Below are 19,181 nucleotides of genomic sequence, written 5' to 3'. Positions count from 1 at the left end.
AAAAGACTAAGGTTTTGATATTTAGTCGATTAAGACTAGACTAAGAGTCTCTTCTCTATACCCCAGTAATGAAAGGATGTGATGGCTGTGTCCAAACTGTTTCAAGCGAAGATTGCTCTAGTATATATTACGCCTATGTCTTGTTAGAGTCAGAGCATGTGAGCGGAGATGCCAAATATGCCAAGTTCCATTTTTACGTAGGCATTGAGACTCGCTGTGTGGTCCAGCCAAAACCAGTAACCTGTGTTTCAAATCCTTTGATTGGCTGGTGATATAAACATAACTGACACAAGGAATTTATAAACATACTGTGTGGAAATTTTAAGAGGTCAGGGACGTGCGTCGTGCACTCTTGTTGCAGTGCTGAGGAATTCTTTGTGTCTGGCCGTTGTCCTCAATAAAATGTATCTCCTGGGAGCTGGTTTGCAGCGTGCCGACTTCCTTTCTTCTCTCCAACTCCGTAAAGACAACCGTATGAAACAAATCATCGACCTTATTCTATTACAATGTGTGTCTATTAGACGATGAAGACACATCTCTCAGTACCGAGTGTTCTCCAGCTCGCTCCTCCTCCACGCCTCAGAGAGACACCCAGGCCTCCAGGCCTGCCCACCCAGCTGATGACACCCTCAGCCTGGGTGCAGGAACCCCGGACCTCCCCCTGGACCACTCCCAGCCCGGAGGCACCGCGGACATGACTATAATTTCATACGAAAACCTCTCCGCCAGGTGATAATACTTTTGGATTTTTTTCATAGTTTTTTTTTTTTCCTTTTTTATTTAGTTTAGATTTTTTTTTTAAAGCGGGTTTGCTTGCTAGTTGTTTTTTTGTGTGGAAATGACTTAGATTTGGTTGATTTTTTATTAGTTTAATATTAGTTTTCACTTTTTATTGTAATATGGAGTAGTCAGGGATGAGAATCAAAACGCTCAGATTTTTTTTGAAAATAGCCGATCTACAATAGATCAGCTATTTTTGTTGGCAATCTATTCTTTTAGTAAAGCCTTGTAACTTTTCCAACATTAGTTTTGTTATGTAACTTTACTGTTCTACCCCGGATTCTCCTGCACAAGTGCTGAAGTAATTTTTTACCACAGAGCCTGCTTGCTCTGGGGAGAAATATAATTTTGACCATCAGGTCAACAGGATCGCGTCAAAGGTCGTGTCCAACCTAGACATTCGAGACATTTAGGGCTGCTAAATGTCTCGATAGCAGAGCAGGGACACCAACCACCCCAATTGTATAAGTGTACCATACACCATTGGTTCTCAAAGTGGGGTCCGGGGACCCCCTGGGGTCCTTGGGGGTACCAGGGGGTTCCCAGCAAAATTAGTTAATTTTGCATTCAATTCAGTTTAACCACTTGAGCCTGATATACATTGGCTATTTGAAAATAGCAGATCTACAAGCTCACAACGCGACGCATTGTGAGCTTGCAGATCTGCTAATTAAAAAAAAAATCTTGCAAAAATGTTTAACATTTGGAATATTTTTTAAACATTTTAACACAAATCTTGTCCCTGGCACAACATTTTCAGATGGGGGTCTGCGGCCAAATACATATCAATTTGGGGGTCCTTGACATGAAAAAGTTTGATAACCACTGCCATAAATTGAACCAAATGTAGTTTTATTCACCAAAAAAACACGTCGCTGAGAGAGAGATGAAGCAGGGACCCCCATTTCTATTGTATAATATTGTGTTGCAGATCAAACTTTTTCATAGATTTCATAGATGGCTTCATAGACTTAGCGTTGTGTTCATGTTAATGTGTATTTTCAGACACTTAAACCCTCAATACTTAGAACAGGTGTACTTGATCCTACACCAAGCCTCTTTGCCGAAAATAGCCGATCTACAAGCTCACAATGCCTCACGTGAGGCGTTGTGAGCTTGTCGATCGGCTGTTTTCGGCTAAAGTTCTCCTCCGAATGGGGATGCTATAAGGTTCAAGTCGTAAAAAAAAAGGTCCTGTCACAGAAAGATTTGGCGGCCCCCCCTGTATAGCTCTGAGGACCCCCTAGGGGTCCCGGACCCCCCTGTTGAAGACCCCTGTAATAGAGCTTTAAGTGTAATAACCGGTGGTGTAAAGTAACTAGGCACATTTACTCAATACTGTACTTAAGTACCATTTTGAGGCATTGTTTTACTTTACTTGAGTTTTTCCAATTTACTTTTACTTCTACTCCACTACATCTCAGAGGCAAATATTATACTTTTACTCCACTACAATTATTTGACAACTTTATAGTTACTTATTTGGATTATTATTACAAAACATACATTAACCACTTCAGCCCTATATACATTTCGGCCATTTGAAAATAGCCGATCTACAAGCTCACAATGCGTCGCATCTGCTATTTTCAAAAGATTTTTATACATTTGAAAACTTGTGAAACAGGACATTCTGCATAATGAGTACTTTTTTTTTTGCTTTAAGTACATTTTGTATATACTTTTGTACTTTTACTCAAGTACACTTTTTTTTTTAACTTAAATTCAAAATGTGAGTATTTTTTCCACCATTGGGTAATAACCCTGCCCTGTTTGCCCAGCGGTAGGTCGGAGCTCTTACCGGGGAAAGAGGAGCAGAGCTCCGGAGGCGGGGGAGGGGGCCAGAAGGAGGAGGAGGAGAACCTGGGTGGGACGTCCAACGGATCAGGAGGACTGTCGGATCTCCTCCCCACCCTGGAGGAGATGAGCGAGGATGGCAGCAGACACACTCCTTCCACCCCACAGCCGTTCCTCCTCGAGGAGGAGCAGGAGCGCACCGGTGGCCTCGAACGCCGAGCGCAGGGAGGCACAGATGAGGAGAGGAAGAGGGAGGTAGGCACTAGGGCTGGTAAATTCATATATATATATTTTTTAAATGTTTATTTGACAGTGACAATACAAAAAACAATGTATCAAGTCATACAAACAAACAAAATATATTTTTTATTGGATCCGAGCACATAGTTTTTTGTATTGTCCCTGTCAAATAAATATTTTTTTATATAATAATATAATAATAATATAATAATATTAATGATAATAATATTCGAATTAGGGCTGGGACTTTAACCCATTGATACCTGGAACGCATCTGTGCCACTTTAGATGTCTTTGTGCCGCCCTATGAGCTTTTTTTTTTTTTTTTCAAAAACTGTTAGGATTTAGATTTTTTTTAAGAATCGCCTCAGGTCTTAATGGGTTAACTGATTCATTTTGATTAATTTATTACAGAAAATTAAGGTGATAAAAAAAATATATCGCATTTTAATCTCGCTTATTTTTTGCACCACGGAACCTTTCTCACTGGACGAGTTTCAGGCGTACCGATCATACTAGTGCACCAACCAAGGGGCCAGCCTGACATATTTACATTGAAGCCGATACAGAAGAGAGACAGTTCATATGAATGGCCTGTATGGCGCTGTTTTACCCCTGCAGGTGTCAGAAAGAATATTCTCTCATTGTAAGCGGATGGGTTTTTGACTAACTTTAGACTCGATTTTCTTACCTTAATAAAAATTACTATACTATATAAAAATAAATAAAAATACTATATGCTTCCAGTCGCTAGTTTAAAGTCTCCTTTCAATCATCATGATATGCGTTTTGCTAAATGATTTATTTTAAAGATGAAGTAGGCTATGCTCCAGGAGGGGCGGGATGATTTGATTGACAACCTACACAACCAATAGCATTCATTCCCCGCCCCCGCTCTTGATTGACAAGCTACCCAACCAATAGTATTCTTTGGGGATTGTGTTCCGGTTCCCTTGTCACATGTCTGGTTGACCTGCCCCCGCTTTGGTCCCATGTCTGGTCTCAAGCAATAGCGTTTGATTTCCGACGTGCCCTTTGGTATATATTAAAGATGGCGGATTGCACATTCCTGAACAATCGGCTTCATTTATGGTCTGTAGAAACCAATGGCGTGACGCTGTCCATTCATTTTATACAGTCTATGGCACCAACCAACAGACAACAAACCCCAGTGCAAGCAATGGGAGAAGAAGCCGATCAGAGCGCTTTTGCTTGTTCATACAGGATATTGGACGATAATGGTCAGGGTTTCCATTGTTCTGGAATGTACTTGAAAGTATAGAAGGTCCTTGAATTGACATAGGTTACGATTCTCTGAATATATCCCTAAAATTGCTGCACTTTATGGTAAACTTGCACTGATCTGTTCTGTTTAGCCTTGAATCAGAATCAGAATCAGAATCAGTTTTATTGTCACATCACAGGTTTACAAGGTAAAAAAGTGGGTGAAATTAGTTTTTGTACATCGTTCCCATCGCAACGTTAGTTTCCATAGAAAGAAGAGGGGGGGGGGGGAGAAGAAGAGGGGGTGGGGGGCAAGTGGGAAGGAGATCAAAACAAGAGAGCAACAGAAGGCCAGACAAGTTATCTACATATTTACAAAGTACCTGAGATAATAAAAAACTAAAAAAAACTAAGGTGCCTGAGCATAGCAGCAATGTATGTATACTGTGCATGTTATACTTATACTGTGCATGATATACATATGGACGTTAAGGTGCTTAGAGGAAAAGAGCACATGAGTTATACATGGGATTAAAAAAGAAAAAACTATATTTTGTTGCTTAAACTTTTGTATTCACTCATTGATTCACTCATATACCAAAATCAGTTTTAACTGAAAATAAATAACTTTTCAGGTCAAATATTAATTAAATTAAATTAAACATGCGATTAATTTGGATTAATTAATTACAAAGCCTCTAATTAATTAGATTAATCTTTTTAATCGAGTCCCAGCCCTAATTCGAATATATTCGAATATTAGCCAATTTCTAAGACCAATATTCAAATTTCATTTCTGAGGAATGTTAACAGCCCTCGTAGGCTGTACTTGAGTGCTGTACTTACTTAACCCATTAACCCATTAAGACCTGAGGCCGATTCTACAAATGTCTTCTAAATCCAAACAGTTCTCTAAAAAACGCATGTTGCTATGTCATTCTCACACTTTTCCATAATTGTCAAGGACCCCCAAAATTATATGTATTTGGCCACGGACCCCCCATCTCCAAATATTTTGGTTCCAGGAACCCCCCAGAAGCAAAGATTTGAGTTAAAAATGTTCGCTTTAAAATAATATATATAGTCACAGATTTGCACACATTTTCATTTTTTTTCAAAAATAGCAGATCTACAAGCCCGTAGCGCGGCACTTGGTGCCGCGCTATGAGCTTGTATATCTGCTATTTTTGAGGGGTCCAGGGACCCCCAGGCACCTATATACCAATTTTTAACACCACAAATCTTGTATGGGACCAAATCTTTTCAGATGGGGGGAGTCCGCGGCCAAATACACATCAATACAGGGGTCCTTGACATGAAAACAGTTTGAGAACCACTGCCTTATAGGGTCCCGGACCCCTTGTTGAAGACCCATAAACTAGACATTACAAGTATATGACAACTGCTCATTTCTATTGCAGGAGAACAGCGCCAGGGAGGTTAGGCCCCGGGCGGAGGGCCAGGTGGGGCCCAGAGGGTGCCACCTCACTCCAGCGGACCACCACAGACAAACCGAAGACGTCAGAACGAGAGAACCTGCGGCCGAGTGGAGAGACGGCGAGAAGGAAGTGAGGGAGAGACGGAGAGAGGAGAAGAGCGGAGAGACCCAGGAGGTAGGGACTTTTTGATGTAGCGTCAGTCATAGTCTTTGGAATAACATCCCATTTAGTTTGAGTCATATTTTAGTCATGAAATGTTTTACTTTTAGTTTAGTACATATACGATTTTAGTCAACTAAATCTACAGTTGATTTAGTCGACTAAAATCTGATGTTGACAGGCCTGATTTATACTTAGCTGTGTGCCAAAAATAGCCGATCTAAGTTGTGAACTTGTAGATCGTCTATTTTCGGAGCTTGACAGGGAGCGCAGCCAAGCATAAAATGATTTAGTTCTACTGGATCTTTTATCCACTAGTCCCTCCCTAACATTTTAGTCTAGTTTTTATTTGTTGATGGAATTGTCAATATATTTAGTCATAGTTTTAAGTCGTCTTAGTTTTAATTTAGTTTTCGTCAGTGATAAAAAAAAATTCATCATAGTTTTAGTCTACGAAATGAACACAGGTTTGACCCTGGGGGAAAATCATGTAAATCAAGGGTTCCCAAACTTTTCAGGCCGCGACCCCCCAAAATAATCATATTTGAACTGGTGACCCTCCACCCTGACAAGCACTTGGAATTGTAATCATTACATTTAGAATTTTTGTTTTTAAAAGGTCTTAATAATAATAATAATAATAATAATAATAATAATAATAATAATAAATATAGCTGCAAGCAGCAGTAAGCGGTTTCGAGGGATAAGGCAGAGGCAGGAAGAGGCAGGCAGAGAGAGAGAGAGAGCGGGAGAGAGGGGCAGCGAGAGAGAGAGAGAGAGGCAGTGACAGAGAGAGAGAGGTTAAATTGGGGTTTGAACCAGGGACCTACAGACTTGCGGGTAGACAGTGTAAAGGATAATTCCTTTAACAGGTCCGTTCATGAAAGTCCTTGCGGTCTTGTTTCCAATGAGGGCCTGTGAGCAATTAGGGGTTAAGAGTCTTGCTCAGGGACAAATTTCATTTCATCGACACATTTGCTGGCCTGGAATCGTACCTGGGGCAACCAGGGTCTCTGGCTCCTTAGGCGTGCTCACTAACCACTCAGTTATGGCCGCAGTACTGACTGAGCCATTGGATAGACAGAATTGGATTTCATGTGTGGTAAGTTATCATAGGTAGGTTGCTGACTAGATGACTCTTTTCTATACCCACCGTCACTAACCTTAACCTCAGTAAAACCACGACCTAACCTCAAGAAACACTATTTGTAAAATGAAGAATTCCAAATGATGATCACTTCAACACATTGTTGGGGACAGGGATCGAACCAGCGACCTATGGATTCACAGGCTGCCTCTCTTCTCATTGAGCTAGAGATATGGCCTCGCTGATGGTGTCTGTTGATATCTATAGGTTTTTCCGTCCGTTATGAACCAAGCCTCTGTTTCGCTAACTACTGTAGATCACTGGTTCACAAAACATTTACCAATAAAGTTTTTTTTTGTCTCCTCGGAATGGAAACTAGTGAAAATAGTCGATCTACAAGCTCACAACACGTTGCTATCTGAAAAGTTGTGAGATTGTAGATCGGCTATTTTCACAAGAAAGTATGTCATACATAAAAAACAACTACTCTCAAAAAAGCATTTCATGTTATTGTTTAAAAATTGCACATGTCTGAATTAACAGGGTCATGTTTTGTACAATGCAATTTAAATGTAAACTGTAATGAGTGGGGTTTGAACCAGGGACCTTCGGCACATGAGGCTCACACTCTACTGATCAAGCTATTCAATCCACAGCCTCAGACAGTGAGAAAGGAGAATCCAACAAAACAAAACAAAAGGGCGAATGAAGTACGTCATACGTTGAAAATAACTACTTTCAAATAAGCATTTCCCGTTATCTTTAACAATTGCACATGTATTCATTGATACAGTCATGTTGTGTGCAATGCAATTATAATGAAGTCTACATGAGGTCGGATTTGAACCGGCAACCCCGTGGTTTCAAGGCAGATGATTAAGCGATCAAGCCATTGGACCAACAGACCTGAACTGGTGAAAAAGGTGCTCACACATTTGACACACTTTCACGCAAATTGCTCAGAAATCCTTGGTTTAAATGTTTTTCAAACTGCTCAATATGGCGTAAAATCTGAGGGCGGAGCTCACTGGTCAAAGTGATAGATGTGTTCCTCATGAGTCAAGGCACATGTGTAAGCAAGTTTCACGGCTGTCGGCCAAACGAGGCATGACTTTTGCCTGTTTAAAGTTTGCATGTTCAAAAAATTGCTATAGCGCCCCCCCTTTGACCAATTGGAAGATTGGTTTCAGTGATACTTGGAATGACCCTCTACATTATTGCAAAGTTTCAAACAAATGTGAGTCTGCATGTATGTGTTAGGGGCAGATTAATCATTTTCATAAAACTGCAATATTCATTGGCTTATAAAAGCTTAACGTTTTCACTTATGGAAAATCCGCTTGCTCACGTTTGTCGGCATAGGTCCAAAGTTCATGTGTAAAAAGTTTCGTGCAGATTGCTCAAAGATCCCAGGAGGAGATAGATTTTTACTGTTTTTCATATAATTAAAAATGGTGGGAGATCAAAAGGTCAGAGGTCAAAATGTGAAAGTGTTCAGCATGAGGAGACGCATGTGTGTATCGAAGTTTCATGGCTGTAGGTCAAACAGGGCATGAGTTGTACCTGTTCAAAGTTGGCATTTTTCAATTGATTGCCACAGCGCCACCCTTTGGCCGATGGTTTTGAGTTTCGGGTCTTCGCCGTTTGGCATAGCCCTCTACCATATTGCCGAGTTTTGTAAAAAGCGACCACATGGTTAGGCCAGAACTGCAAAAACGGAGGAAGAAACGGTACAATCTCAATAAGGCTTCGAGCCTGATAGGCCTCGAAACCTTAATAATAATAATAATAACAACAATAACTTGGGTATCCCCTGGGAACCACTGGTGTAAATGTACTTTTGTTACTGCCCCACCAGGGGGCGGAGGAGAGTGGGAGTCAGAGGGATGGAGCAGTGGATGGAGCAGGGGGGGGAGGTGGGGGTGTCCTCATCAGGACCAGCGCTCCCAGGAAGAGAAGCAGACCCTGCTCCCTGCCCGTGTCCCAGCTGGAGACCGTCATCGCTTCAGCGTGCGAGGAGGCAGAGACCCCCAGGTCAGTTCAAAAGACCACCGCTTTGGAAGGGATTAGTTCACCAAACCAGTGTAACATTTTGACGGAAAAGTTTCGATTTTCAGTTTTAGTCAAAAAAAAAGTGTCATCTGAAAAATCGGCAGTTGATTTAGTCAACTAAAGTGTATTTTTTGGCGTAAATGCCTCATTTATACTTAGCTGTGTGCCGGAAATAGCCGATCTACAAGCACACGGTGCGTCGGAGCGCGACACCCGCGCACGACCAATTAGCATAAAATGATTTGTTTTAGTTCTACTGGATCTCTCCTCCACTAGTCCCTCCATAACATTTTGGTCTAGTTTTTATTTGTTGACGAAATGTTAAGTATATTTAGTCACAGTTTTCGTCAGTGAAAAAAGGTAGTCGACGAACATTCTTTCATCATAGTTTTAGTCGACAAAATGAACACCAAATAAAAATAAAAATAAATAAAAAAGTAAAATGAAATGTACAAAATATTTTCAGATGGGGGCCCACGGTAAAATACATATTCATTTGGGGAGTCCTTGACATAAAAAAAAGAAGTTTGAGAAGCACAGGTGTACATTGTAAAAGTTGTGTGTGTGTGCGTGTGTGTGCGCGCGTGCGTGTGTGTGTGTGCGCACGCTCCTCTCCAGGTCCCACTACATCAGAATCCACCATCTACTCCACAGCCTGCCTTCCGCCCAGCCCGACGGACTTCCACACCACACCAATGGATGGGACCCCTCCATGGACACCAGCGCACATGCAGGTCAGACCAGTGTTTCCCAAACAGTGTGTCTGGACCAGTGGGGTAAAGTAACTAAGTACATTTACTCAAGTACTTTACTTAAGTACAATTTTGAGGTATTTTTTACTTTACTGGAGTATTTCCCAGATCTGCTATTTTCAAATGGCCGAAATATATATATAGGGCTGAAGTGGTTAGTGTGTTTTTTAATAATAATACAAATCTACAAAGTAACTAACTAAAGTTTTCATATAATTGTAGTGGAGTAAAAGTACAATATTTTCCTCTGAGATGTAGTGGAGTTGAAGAAAAAGTATTGAAAATTGTAATACTCCAGTAAAGTAGAAAATCCTCAAAAGTGTTCTTAAGTACAGTACTTGAGTAAATGTTCTGAGTTACTTTACACCACTGGCTGCTGGTAATTTTAAAAGCAGTCCAGGCAGGCTCACACATAAAGTCAGGACAAATGGCCTCATGATTCAAGTGGCAGATTTAGACATAAATGATGTGATTTGAGAAACAAAAATTGTCGTATGAGTTATTTAGTATTTAATAATTATTACTTGAATTTAAGACAGGCCCAACTCAGGCAGCCCACTTACTTTCCAGCTCAGGCAGCTGTTTTAGGACCGCACTACACAGCAAAGAAAGTAGATCTGCAAACTCACAACCCATAACAGTACAATGCAATATGAGCTTGTAGATTAGTTATTTTTGGTATACATTACCGGTGCGGAAGTAACGGCAGTGTTGCTGTTTTTCTGCTCGTCTGTACTCAAGTAAATGTACTTAGCTACTTTCCACCACTTTCCACCACTGTATGTGTATATATATATATATATATATATATATATATATATATTTCAAGTCGCCAGCCAGCACGGAGACGGTTAAAGTTGAGACGCACGTTACAATTCAAGGGTCCAGTTGTTTGTAATAACAGCGTTGTTTTAACAAAACAAACTTAAAAACGATCAAACGATCAGCTTCGCCTGTGTGGTGTAAATAAATCAGTATAAATGTAAGTTTAGTCCAGTATAAACAAAAACGTTCTTTCTTTCGTTTGAAGTCAATTTCAGTGTTTTTCTGGGTTATGATTTTTATTTATAACGCGCGATCCTCACGAGTATACGGTAGAGAATCACTGATTAACATTAGAAGCGCGATCGCACATAGTTTACCGGAGATATTTGCGGAAAACCCGTACAACCCGCCGCTGAGTAGCGTTGTGGGAGAAACGCCGTTTCTCGCCCCGACCGAGGGAATCGGTTGGAGCCGGTTGGATCCTGCAGCTAAGACTGATATAGCCCTAAAAGAACTATCAGGTTTTATAAGGTCTCATGAGTCTGCACATCCAAATGCGGCCATTGTAGTGGCAGGAGACTTTAACAAGGCCAACTTAAAAAAACTTCTCCCACATTACCACCAGCACATCACAGTGGCCACAAGAGGAGAAAACACCCTGGACCACTGTTACAGCACTGTTACAGCACTGTCCTGCTCCGACCGCCTTTGGAAAGTCCGTTTGGAAAGTCAGACCACATGTCTATCCAGCTGCTGCCCGCCCACAGGCACAGGCTGAAGCAAACACCTGTCACAGCACAGGAAGTTAGAGTCTGGACAGAGCAGTCCCTCGTCGAACTCCAGGTCCGGTTCCATCACACTGACTGGGGGGTGCACAGGCGGGCTTCTGAGGACAATGTCAGTGGTGTGTATACAGATGCAGTCAACAGTCACATCATAGACTGCATAGATGACACTGTCCAGAGGAAGCTCGTCAGGGTGTACCCTAACCAGCACCCCTGGCTGAACGGCGAGGTCCATCAGGCACTTCAGGCCCGCAACGCAGCCTTTCGGGCTGGGGACATCGGAATCACACGGGCCGACCTCCAGAGGACCATCCGAAAGGCCAAGAAAGAGTATGCGGCCAAACTGGAGGATCAATTTAACAGCGGTGATGTGAGGAGTACGTGGCAAGGCCTACAGAACATTACAAACTACAGGGGAGGGACCAGGCACATAGGGAACCCCTCTGCCTCTCTCCCGAATGAGCTGAACATCTTTTTCACCCGGTTTGAGCAGGCCACAAACACCGCACAACCTGCACCGTCCCCATCCCGGGACGCCTGCCCGCTGTCTATCTCTGTCCATGATGTACGGAGAGCCTTTAAAGGGCTGAATATCCACAAGGCTTCAGGCCCGGACAATATACCAGGCCGTGTCCTCAAGGCCTGTGCGGACCAGCTAGCAGATGTTTACACGGACATCTTTAACCTCTCCCTTTTCCAAGGAGTGGTCCCTGCCAGCTTCAAGATGTCCACCATTGTCCCGGTCCCAAAGCAGTCCAAGGTGGCAGGCATGAATGACTGGAGACCTGTCGCTCTAACCTCCATTGCATGTAAATGCTTTGAAAAGTTAGTGAGAGACTACATCTGTGCGATGCTGCCCCCTACTCTGGACCCCTGGCAATTTGAATACCAGCAGAATAGATCGACCGACGACGCAATTGCACTGGCTCTCCACTCCGCCCTCCAACATCTGGACGTGAAGAGCAAGGGCAGCTGGTGTGTAAGGATGTTGTTTGTGGACTATAGTTCAGCCTTCAACACCATAGTTCCTGTCAGGCTCGATGCAAAGCTGAAAGTCCTGGGCGTGCATCCGGCACTGCGCACCTGGATACTGAACTTCCTGACAAACCGCTGCCAAGTTGTGAGAATGGGTGACATAACATCTGACCCCCTGACCCTCAGTACTGGAGCCTCCCAAGGCTGTGTGCTGAGCCCCCTCCTCTATTCCCTCTATACCCACGACCGCGAGACCAAGCTCAGCTCCAACATCATGGTCAAGTATGCGGACGACACGACAGTCATGGGCATGATTGTTAATGACGATGATACTGCATACAGAGAGGAGAACAGACTACTGGCTCTACGATGCCAGGAGGACAATCTCACCCTCAATGCTAAAAAGACCAAGGAGTTGATTGTGGACTACAGGGTACCAAGGAGAGAGCACGCCCCTATTTACATTGATGGAGTGGCGGTGAAGAGGGTCAATGAATTCAAGTTCCTCGGGGTACACATCACTCAAGACCTTAAATGGTCAACACACACGTGACAAAGAAGGCCCAACAACGCCTCCACTGCCTCCGGCAGCTGAAAAAGTTCAGTGTCAGCCCCAGCATCCTCAGGTCCTTCTATAACAGCACGGTCAAGAGCGTGCTAGTGTACTGCTGTACTGCTTGGTATGGCAGTTGCACTGCACTCGACAGGGGGGCCTGGCAGAGGGTGGTGAAAGCGGCCCAGCGCATCATTGGAGGTGAACTCCCATCTCTCCAAGAACTCTATGGAAAAAGATGCATTGCCAAAGCAGATCGGATTATCAAAGACACTTACCACCCCAGCCATAACCTTTTCAAGGCCTGCGGAAACCCTCGCCTCGGCAAACGGTTTCTTAGCCTCCCAAGTACCACCAATAGGACACTAAACAGCTTTTTCCCCACGGTAGTGAGACTGCTAAATAAGCAGTAGTGTAGGACTGGCTGTACACTCTGGACACACTGGACTTAATTATTGTTGTTTATCTTTTATCTATTTATTAATATGAGTGTTGTTAGGTTTTTCAATTAATCGATCTTAAAGTTTTTTGCACTTTTTGCACTCTCAACTGCTGTTGTTGTTTTAAGCTGCACTATAATGTTTTTCACCCACTGTTTTACTTGTAATTCATGTGATGTGACAATAAAGTTCTATTCTATTCTATTCTCTTGACGAAATCTTAGCAGAACACCAACTAGTAAGTTTGTCAGGTCAGGTCCTTGCATGAGTTCACTGTTGAGGGATGTACCTTTGTATGTTGATGAACAGTCGAATACTACCCTGATAGTTTCTTTCTTTTATGGCATGATGGGGTATGTACCATACCTTGCCATCTTCCCGCTGAAGCATTGGCTGTGGAACCTTTTTGGCATAGCCCTTTCTGATAACATCATCCATGAAAGCCTTATGCATATGTTTCATCAGACTTGAACTTCCTGATCAGGTTCAAAACACGTTGCTTTGCCATATCGCGATTAATCGGCATAACCACGTTCCTGTTGCGCAGTGGAAGTGGCATGTAGTAGTGTCCATTCTGATGGGTTACAGAGCTTGTCATCAGCTGCATAAACTTGTGGTCTTCAGCAGACATGTCATTTTCCTCATACATTTTCTCTGGGAAATCATGGTTGTAATGCTGCTAAGAGGTCCTTCAGCACCGTGACTGAGATCCGATTCACTTTTGGCTGTCCGGAAGTCACTACAGAGGTGCGAGGTTCAAGCGATCCATTCTGCATCCACACACACATCTGCATCAAGCTCCTGCAGCTTGACATCCTTCAAATAAGACCACATCTTTATGTGTTGCCATGTTTTCTTTTGACACAGGAATCGAATTCTGGGTGTAGACATGCGGGAGTTCAATAAAAACGTCCCCATCCAAATTGCCTACCTCCAGTCCTGATAGCTCGTAACTGATAGCTCCTCCTGTCCCATAGTTTGCAGGAGTATTTCAGTCTTACGTCCTTTTGCGTTCAACTGTCTTGTTAATCTTTCTGTACAAAATGTCCCAGAGCTCCCCGGATCAAGAAAGGCGTAGGCCAACACTTTTTTACTTCCTTTCATGACTTTCACTTGAACCGGAACAATGGGGCGTGCACACTCTCTACCGACCCCGGGAGTGAGACTTGAGCACTGCTAATGAAGGCCTCCTTTGGCGTCATAGCTACTTTGTTCAGATGCAAGATGGTGGGATGTCTCCCTTGACATTCCTCACATGTCATCCTTTTCTTGCAGTCTTTGCTCATGTGGCCCCTGACCAAGCATCCAAAACAGAAGCCCTTTTTCTTGAAAAAGTCTACTTTGTCATTGTGTGGCTGTGTCCTCAACTTGTGGCAATCCATAGTGGGGTGTTTGCCTTCACAGAACACACATATTGCATCGTAGGTAGGTGTGCTTTCGCTTTTGGATGGTTTGTCATTTGAACACATTTTTATTTCACCATCAGTCATAGCGGCTACTGATGTCGCAAAGCTCTTTGACTTTGGCTGTTTGTGCTCTGTAGCTGGTTTGACAACCCTTTCGTTGGGGTGCTCTCCTATATCGCCGAATAGGCGATATATATATATATATATATATATATATGTATACCCACACACACACACACACACACACACACACACACACACACACACACACATATGTATATGCTGTCTGTTGCAGGGCCAGAGGATGTGCTGAGCGGCAGGGATTTGAGTCCATCGGCTGGTGCATCGGGCAGTTGTGATTACGATGAGAAGCTGGCGGAGGCGTTGAGCCCGTCAGACGCTCCCAGACGCACGCTGCCTCGCTCCCTGTCTGTGGAACGTCTGTCTGACCTGGCACTGCTACTGGACGACCAGGGAAGACACCCACAGGTAGAACTGCTCCAACCCCACTGTTGATTTTGACATCAAATGTGGATGTGGTTTTCAGTGGTGGGGAAAGTGCTAAAATGTTTTACTTAAGTGCAAGTACCGATACTGCAATGTAGAAATACTCTGTTACAAGTAAAAGTCCGGAATTCAAAATGTAAGAGTAAGAGTACGTAAGTATTGGTATTGTGGTAAAGTGCATTAATCTGTGGGACTATTTGCCCTTGTTTAAGGAGAATTAAAGAGTCCAGGCATTCCTTCTCCTCAGTTGATTTTATTAAGGAGAGAAGATAATTACTTACATGGTTACAGCTTTCGTCAGGACAAGAGACAGAACTCCACTCAGAGTGGATATTTATACTCAGTGTGTGTGTACATGCATGCTGTTTTCTATAGGCATGTGCACGAGGTGTATGTGTTCTGATCCAGATGCCTAAATGTGTGTGTGTCCTGTGTGTGTGTGTGGGCATGTATGGATGTACTTCAGTGTGCACGTAGGTGTGTGGGTTACAAGTGCTGAGACTATGTGTGTAAATGTGTATGTGCTAAATTAAGTAGTTTGGTGTGTGTGTAAGTCCATTGTGAGAGTTGGTTAAAACAATATAGTGGTCAGCTAAGGTCAGATGTCCCCTGGATAATGGACATCTGGACCTCCTAACAGAATGTGCCCCTATCTCCTATGAAAGGGCTTAGGGTGTCTGTAACTAATCGGGAATGTCTCACTAGGCCAACTGGTATTCACTTTAAGGTTGACCACAGTAATCAATGGACTATGTCCACCAGGCCTTCACTAGTAATATGCATGGTTACATTGCAATGTGACTGCATTACAATATGGGTACTGGTAGATTAGTGTATAATGATATATGATATTATGTATGGATACATGTATGTAAGTACAAGGACCATGTGCTGTTTAAATGACTGTTCCTCACTAACCATCAGAGTTTTCTGTGTATGACATCCTGCGGGGGATGAGTGTCTCTAGGTCTGTTCTTTGTGTGGTTCAAATCAGGCCATGTGAGTCTTCATGTGTGTTCATCTCAAGTATTTCTAGACTATATGCTTATTCTAAGATACTACAGTCCCCCCTTGGAGGGCTCTACAAGTCCTCCATAAACGTGGGGACATAAAAACCATAGAACCTAAAGTAACACAAATCAAAAGGCATGAAAAGTTAACTAAACATCAGTATCAAAACACAAACAATAAAAACCTGCTACTCCTCATGTAGAGAAAGAACACATGTGTTAGGATCATCCAGACCCCCCTTGACAAACAAAAAACTGTAACACAAATAGGCTACACAGGTTTCAAAAGATAACTAAAATTACAATCTATAAAAACAGAAAATCACCATCAAACAATTAAGGACATACAAATTGCCATTTACTACGCGCATCAAAACACTAAAAAACTAAAGAATCGCCTAGATTAAAACGCACTATCAAACGATCTTCGTCTTCATCAGGGTCTCTGACGGACATCTGTCTTCATGAACGGAAAACCCGTCTCACAAGAAAAGATAGAGTAAAGTCAAGATAAAGCTGTAAAAGAGAAAAGGAGAGGAAAGAATTAAGAAGAAGTATGTCCAGGGGCTGAGGGGAGAGAGACATAGAGGGGCAATGGTGCTCCTCCTACTTTGAGTCTAATCGCCATTGTCCAGCTCCAAGGGGTAATGACACCCCTGTCTGTGGGAGGGCTGTGGCCTCCCCTCCCCTCTGTTACATTGTCTCCAGAAATGGGTGCGTTCCCCACATATATAACAAGGACCCTTAAGCTTCGGCATAACTGCCTTCTGTATGGCCAGTTTGACTTGATTCAGCTCCCTCAATGTCTCGAGATCCTGAGCCTTTTGATAGCTTTCTTTCTTGCGGATAAGATCTACCCAGTGGGCGACGTGACACGTATAAGTTGGCAAATCCATGCTGGCAAGGCCCACCACATTCTCAAGTCCGCTCCACACTGGTGGAGGCAAACCCTGCTCAATCTTGATCCGTACAAGCGCCTCCTCCAACAGATTTCGTCCGGGGTCATTCCCTGTCACGATTCCCCATCTACTATACGCTCTTGCTACAAAAGCACGGGGATTCTCTGTGTCTCCCAAAGGATCAAGGAGAATACTGTCAAGATGCACGTTGGTTGGGTAAAGACCTCTCAACGTACGCCACAGAAGACCTCTGTTTGCAGCGAAAAGTTCTGCGTCGTATACTTTAGTGTCAATGTATCTCTGAAGGCCTGCTCGAGTCAGAATATCATCTAACACATAAATGCCCACCAGCCGAGAGATCAATTTTTTAAAGTCCCCCATCGCTAACTGAGTGCTCACTGAAATTTCATCAAATTTAGAGATCCACAGATAAGCACCCTCCTGGAGTGGTGGAAGCTTGGCCACAATATCTGACATGTCTGTATGCGACAACGGCTCATAATCAAGTTGCTCACCCCTAATGATCACTGGCATTTGCTTAGTAGAGTTTGCATCCGGGCTCTTATCAGGCTGTCGTTCCAGCCCCTCCCACTGCTCAGTCTCACTCCTGCAGTCCGGTTCCCTAAACTTAGCTGTGGACAACATTGCAGCTATAATTTTATCCTGACGTTCTTTGAGTAACCCAGTCAACTTCTCACCTTCCTTGAAAAACAAGTCTAAGACTGCTACTTCTACTTCTCGCTTTTCTTTCCTAGCATCACCTTTCTTGCCCGTTTCCTGTCCTGCTTTGTACGTGTCGACAAGAACTTGCATCGTTTTAATAACGTCTGGATCAAAAGTGCCATATTGCGGCCATGGCTTGTCTAATCCAGGCCAGCGCTTATTCCACCTTTTGGAAATTTTGGAAATCCCTTTGAATAGGGGGTTATTCTGTTGTACAATCAACACAGGTGTCGTTGTGGGGGAAGGAGCTCGCGTTGGCTTGGCCCCCATCACTAATATCGATCAAGTATGCAAATAATATTGAATAATATATTTGATAGTTGTAGTAGACCCTTGTAGGTGCACTGTGCGTGGCCAGAACCCCAATAATAATAGTGTTATTTGTTCATATAGTTTTGAATCAATGTTGAAAAGCATTAATAAACTATATTGTCACCATTAAAGGTTCATACACAGACCACGAACAATTGTCAGTCCACAACGCTGCTTATTTTACAATAGTGTTCAGTCTATGTAGACTGCTGTTGAGAGCGTGAATATAGGGGTAATGAGTTACTCCAATTCAAATTACCATACTTTACTCTAAAGGTCGGCACTGAAACTACAAACTCACTGATGTCAAACAACAAGCTCATTTAGAATCAGGGTAGGACGTGTGATTTTAGGCTGTGGGGCAGAATTGTTCTGTCAGCTTTAACCCTAATGCTCAACCTTGGTTCATGATTCCTCGGCTGAAACACCACCCCTTGAAGGTGGGGGCCAACTTAAGACTGGACTAGTCCCCACAGCATTAATTAGCTACCAGCGGATCTGTGCTCAGACCACAGGGGCGCGACTCCCATGGTCACTGCGTGTTTTTAGGGAGGGCCTGTCAGCCGCCGCCTCCAGTCCTCACATAAACTCACAGTCACACTTAAAGGCCGGTGATTGTTTCAGTCCACACCAAAATACCCTCTGTCCAACAAGCTACTCCTTGTGATCACTTAAGACATCAGACTCAGAATACAATTACTATGTTCAACTCACTATTTTTCGTTACTATAGATAAGAACCTCACATAAGCCCTATAAGTGTTTCCCTCTTGCTCAACTGCACTTATCTTTATGTATTTGATAACTGTCCTCCTATAGTATGCGCTCTCCTAACATAATTATGGACCTTTCAACTTCTTGCTTCCAACTTATTATTTCACGCTTGTGCAAAATACACAACATTTGTGGATGCAGATCATTGCAGGTGATGGGCAAACCCCTCACAAACAATAATATGCATTATTATTTCCCTATGAAGCTCAAACGTTGCTCATATGTGCTCTACATTTTTTATTAGTCACTCACAATAATAATAATACACTATTTTATTAGACCTGTCACTCATCTTCTCTTGATTTTTGTCCCCCCTTGTAACTTTTACAAGCATCTCTCCCAAAAATAGTTTTCGTTGAGTACTACAGTTACATCTTCAAAAGTTGGTTTGTATCAGTAGCTCTATTATACATTCACTCACCAGGCATACCCATTCAATCTTCTCTCTCACTCATACATGATGTAATCATACACTGTCAAACATAACTTCATACACACAGGCA

General features: G+C 42.9%; 1 protein-coding gene across 3 annotated transcripts in view; it reads left to right on the top strand.

The window, feature by feature from the left end:
• Positions 1–19,181, top strand: part of hecw1b (HECT, C2 and WW domain containing E3 ubiquitin protein ligase 1b) — a 135,905-nt gene that overhangs the window by 22,528 nt on the left and 94,196 nt on the right. For all 3 annotated transcript variants that reach the window (XM_080440629.1, XM_080440630.1, XM_080440628.1), the window contains exons 10-15: positions 522–729; positions 2,562–2,832; positions 5,463–5,654; positions 8,585–8,760; positions 9,397–9,512; positions 14,750–14,943. In XM_080440629.1, coding sequence (XP_080296755.1) covers positions 522–729; positions 2,562–2,832; positions 5,463–5,654; positions 8,585–8,760; positions 9,397–9,512; positions 14,750–14,943 — 1,157 coding nt within the window. The remainder of the gene's footprint in view (positions 1–521; positions 730–2,561; positions 2,833–5,462; positions 5,655–8,584; positions 8,761–9,396; positions 9,513–14,749; positions 14,944–19,181) is intronic.

The sequence above is a fragment of the Gymnoscopelus braueri genome (genome assembly GCF_963280865.1).
Source record: "Gymnoscopelus braueri genome assembly, chromosome: 10".
Classification (NCBI taxonomy): Eukaryota; Metazoa; Chordata; class Actinopteri; order Myctophiformes; family Myctophidae; genus Gymnoscopelus; species Gymnoscopelus braueri.
This window is presented reverse-complemented; position numbering and strand designations above follow the sequence as displayed.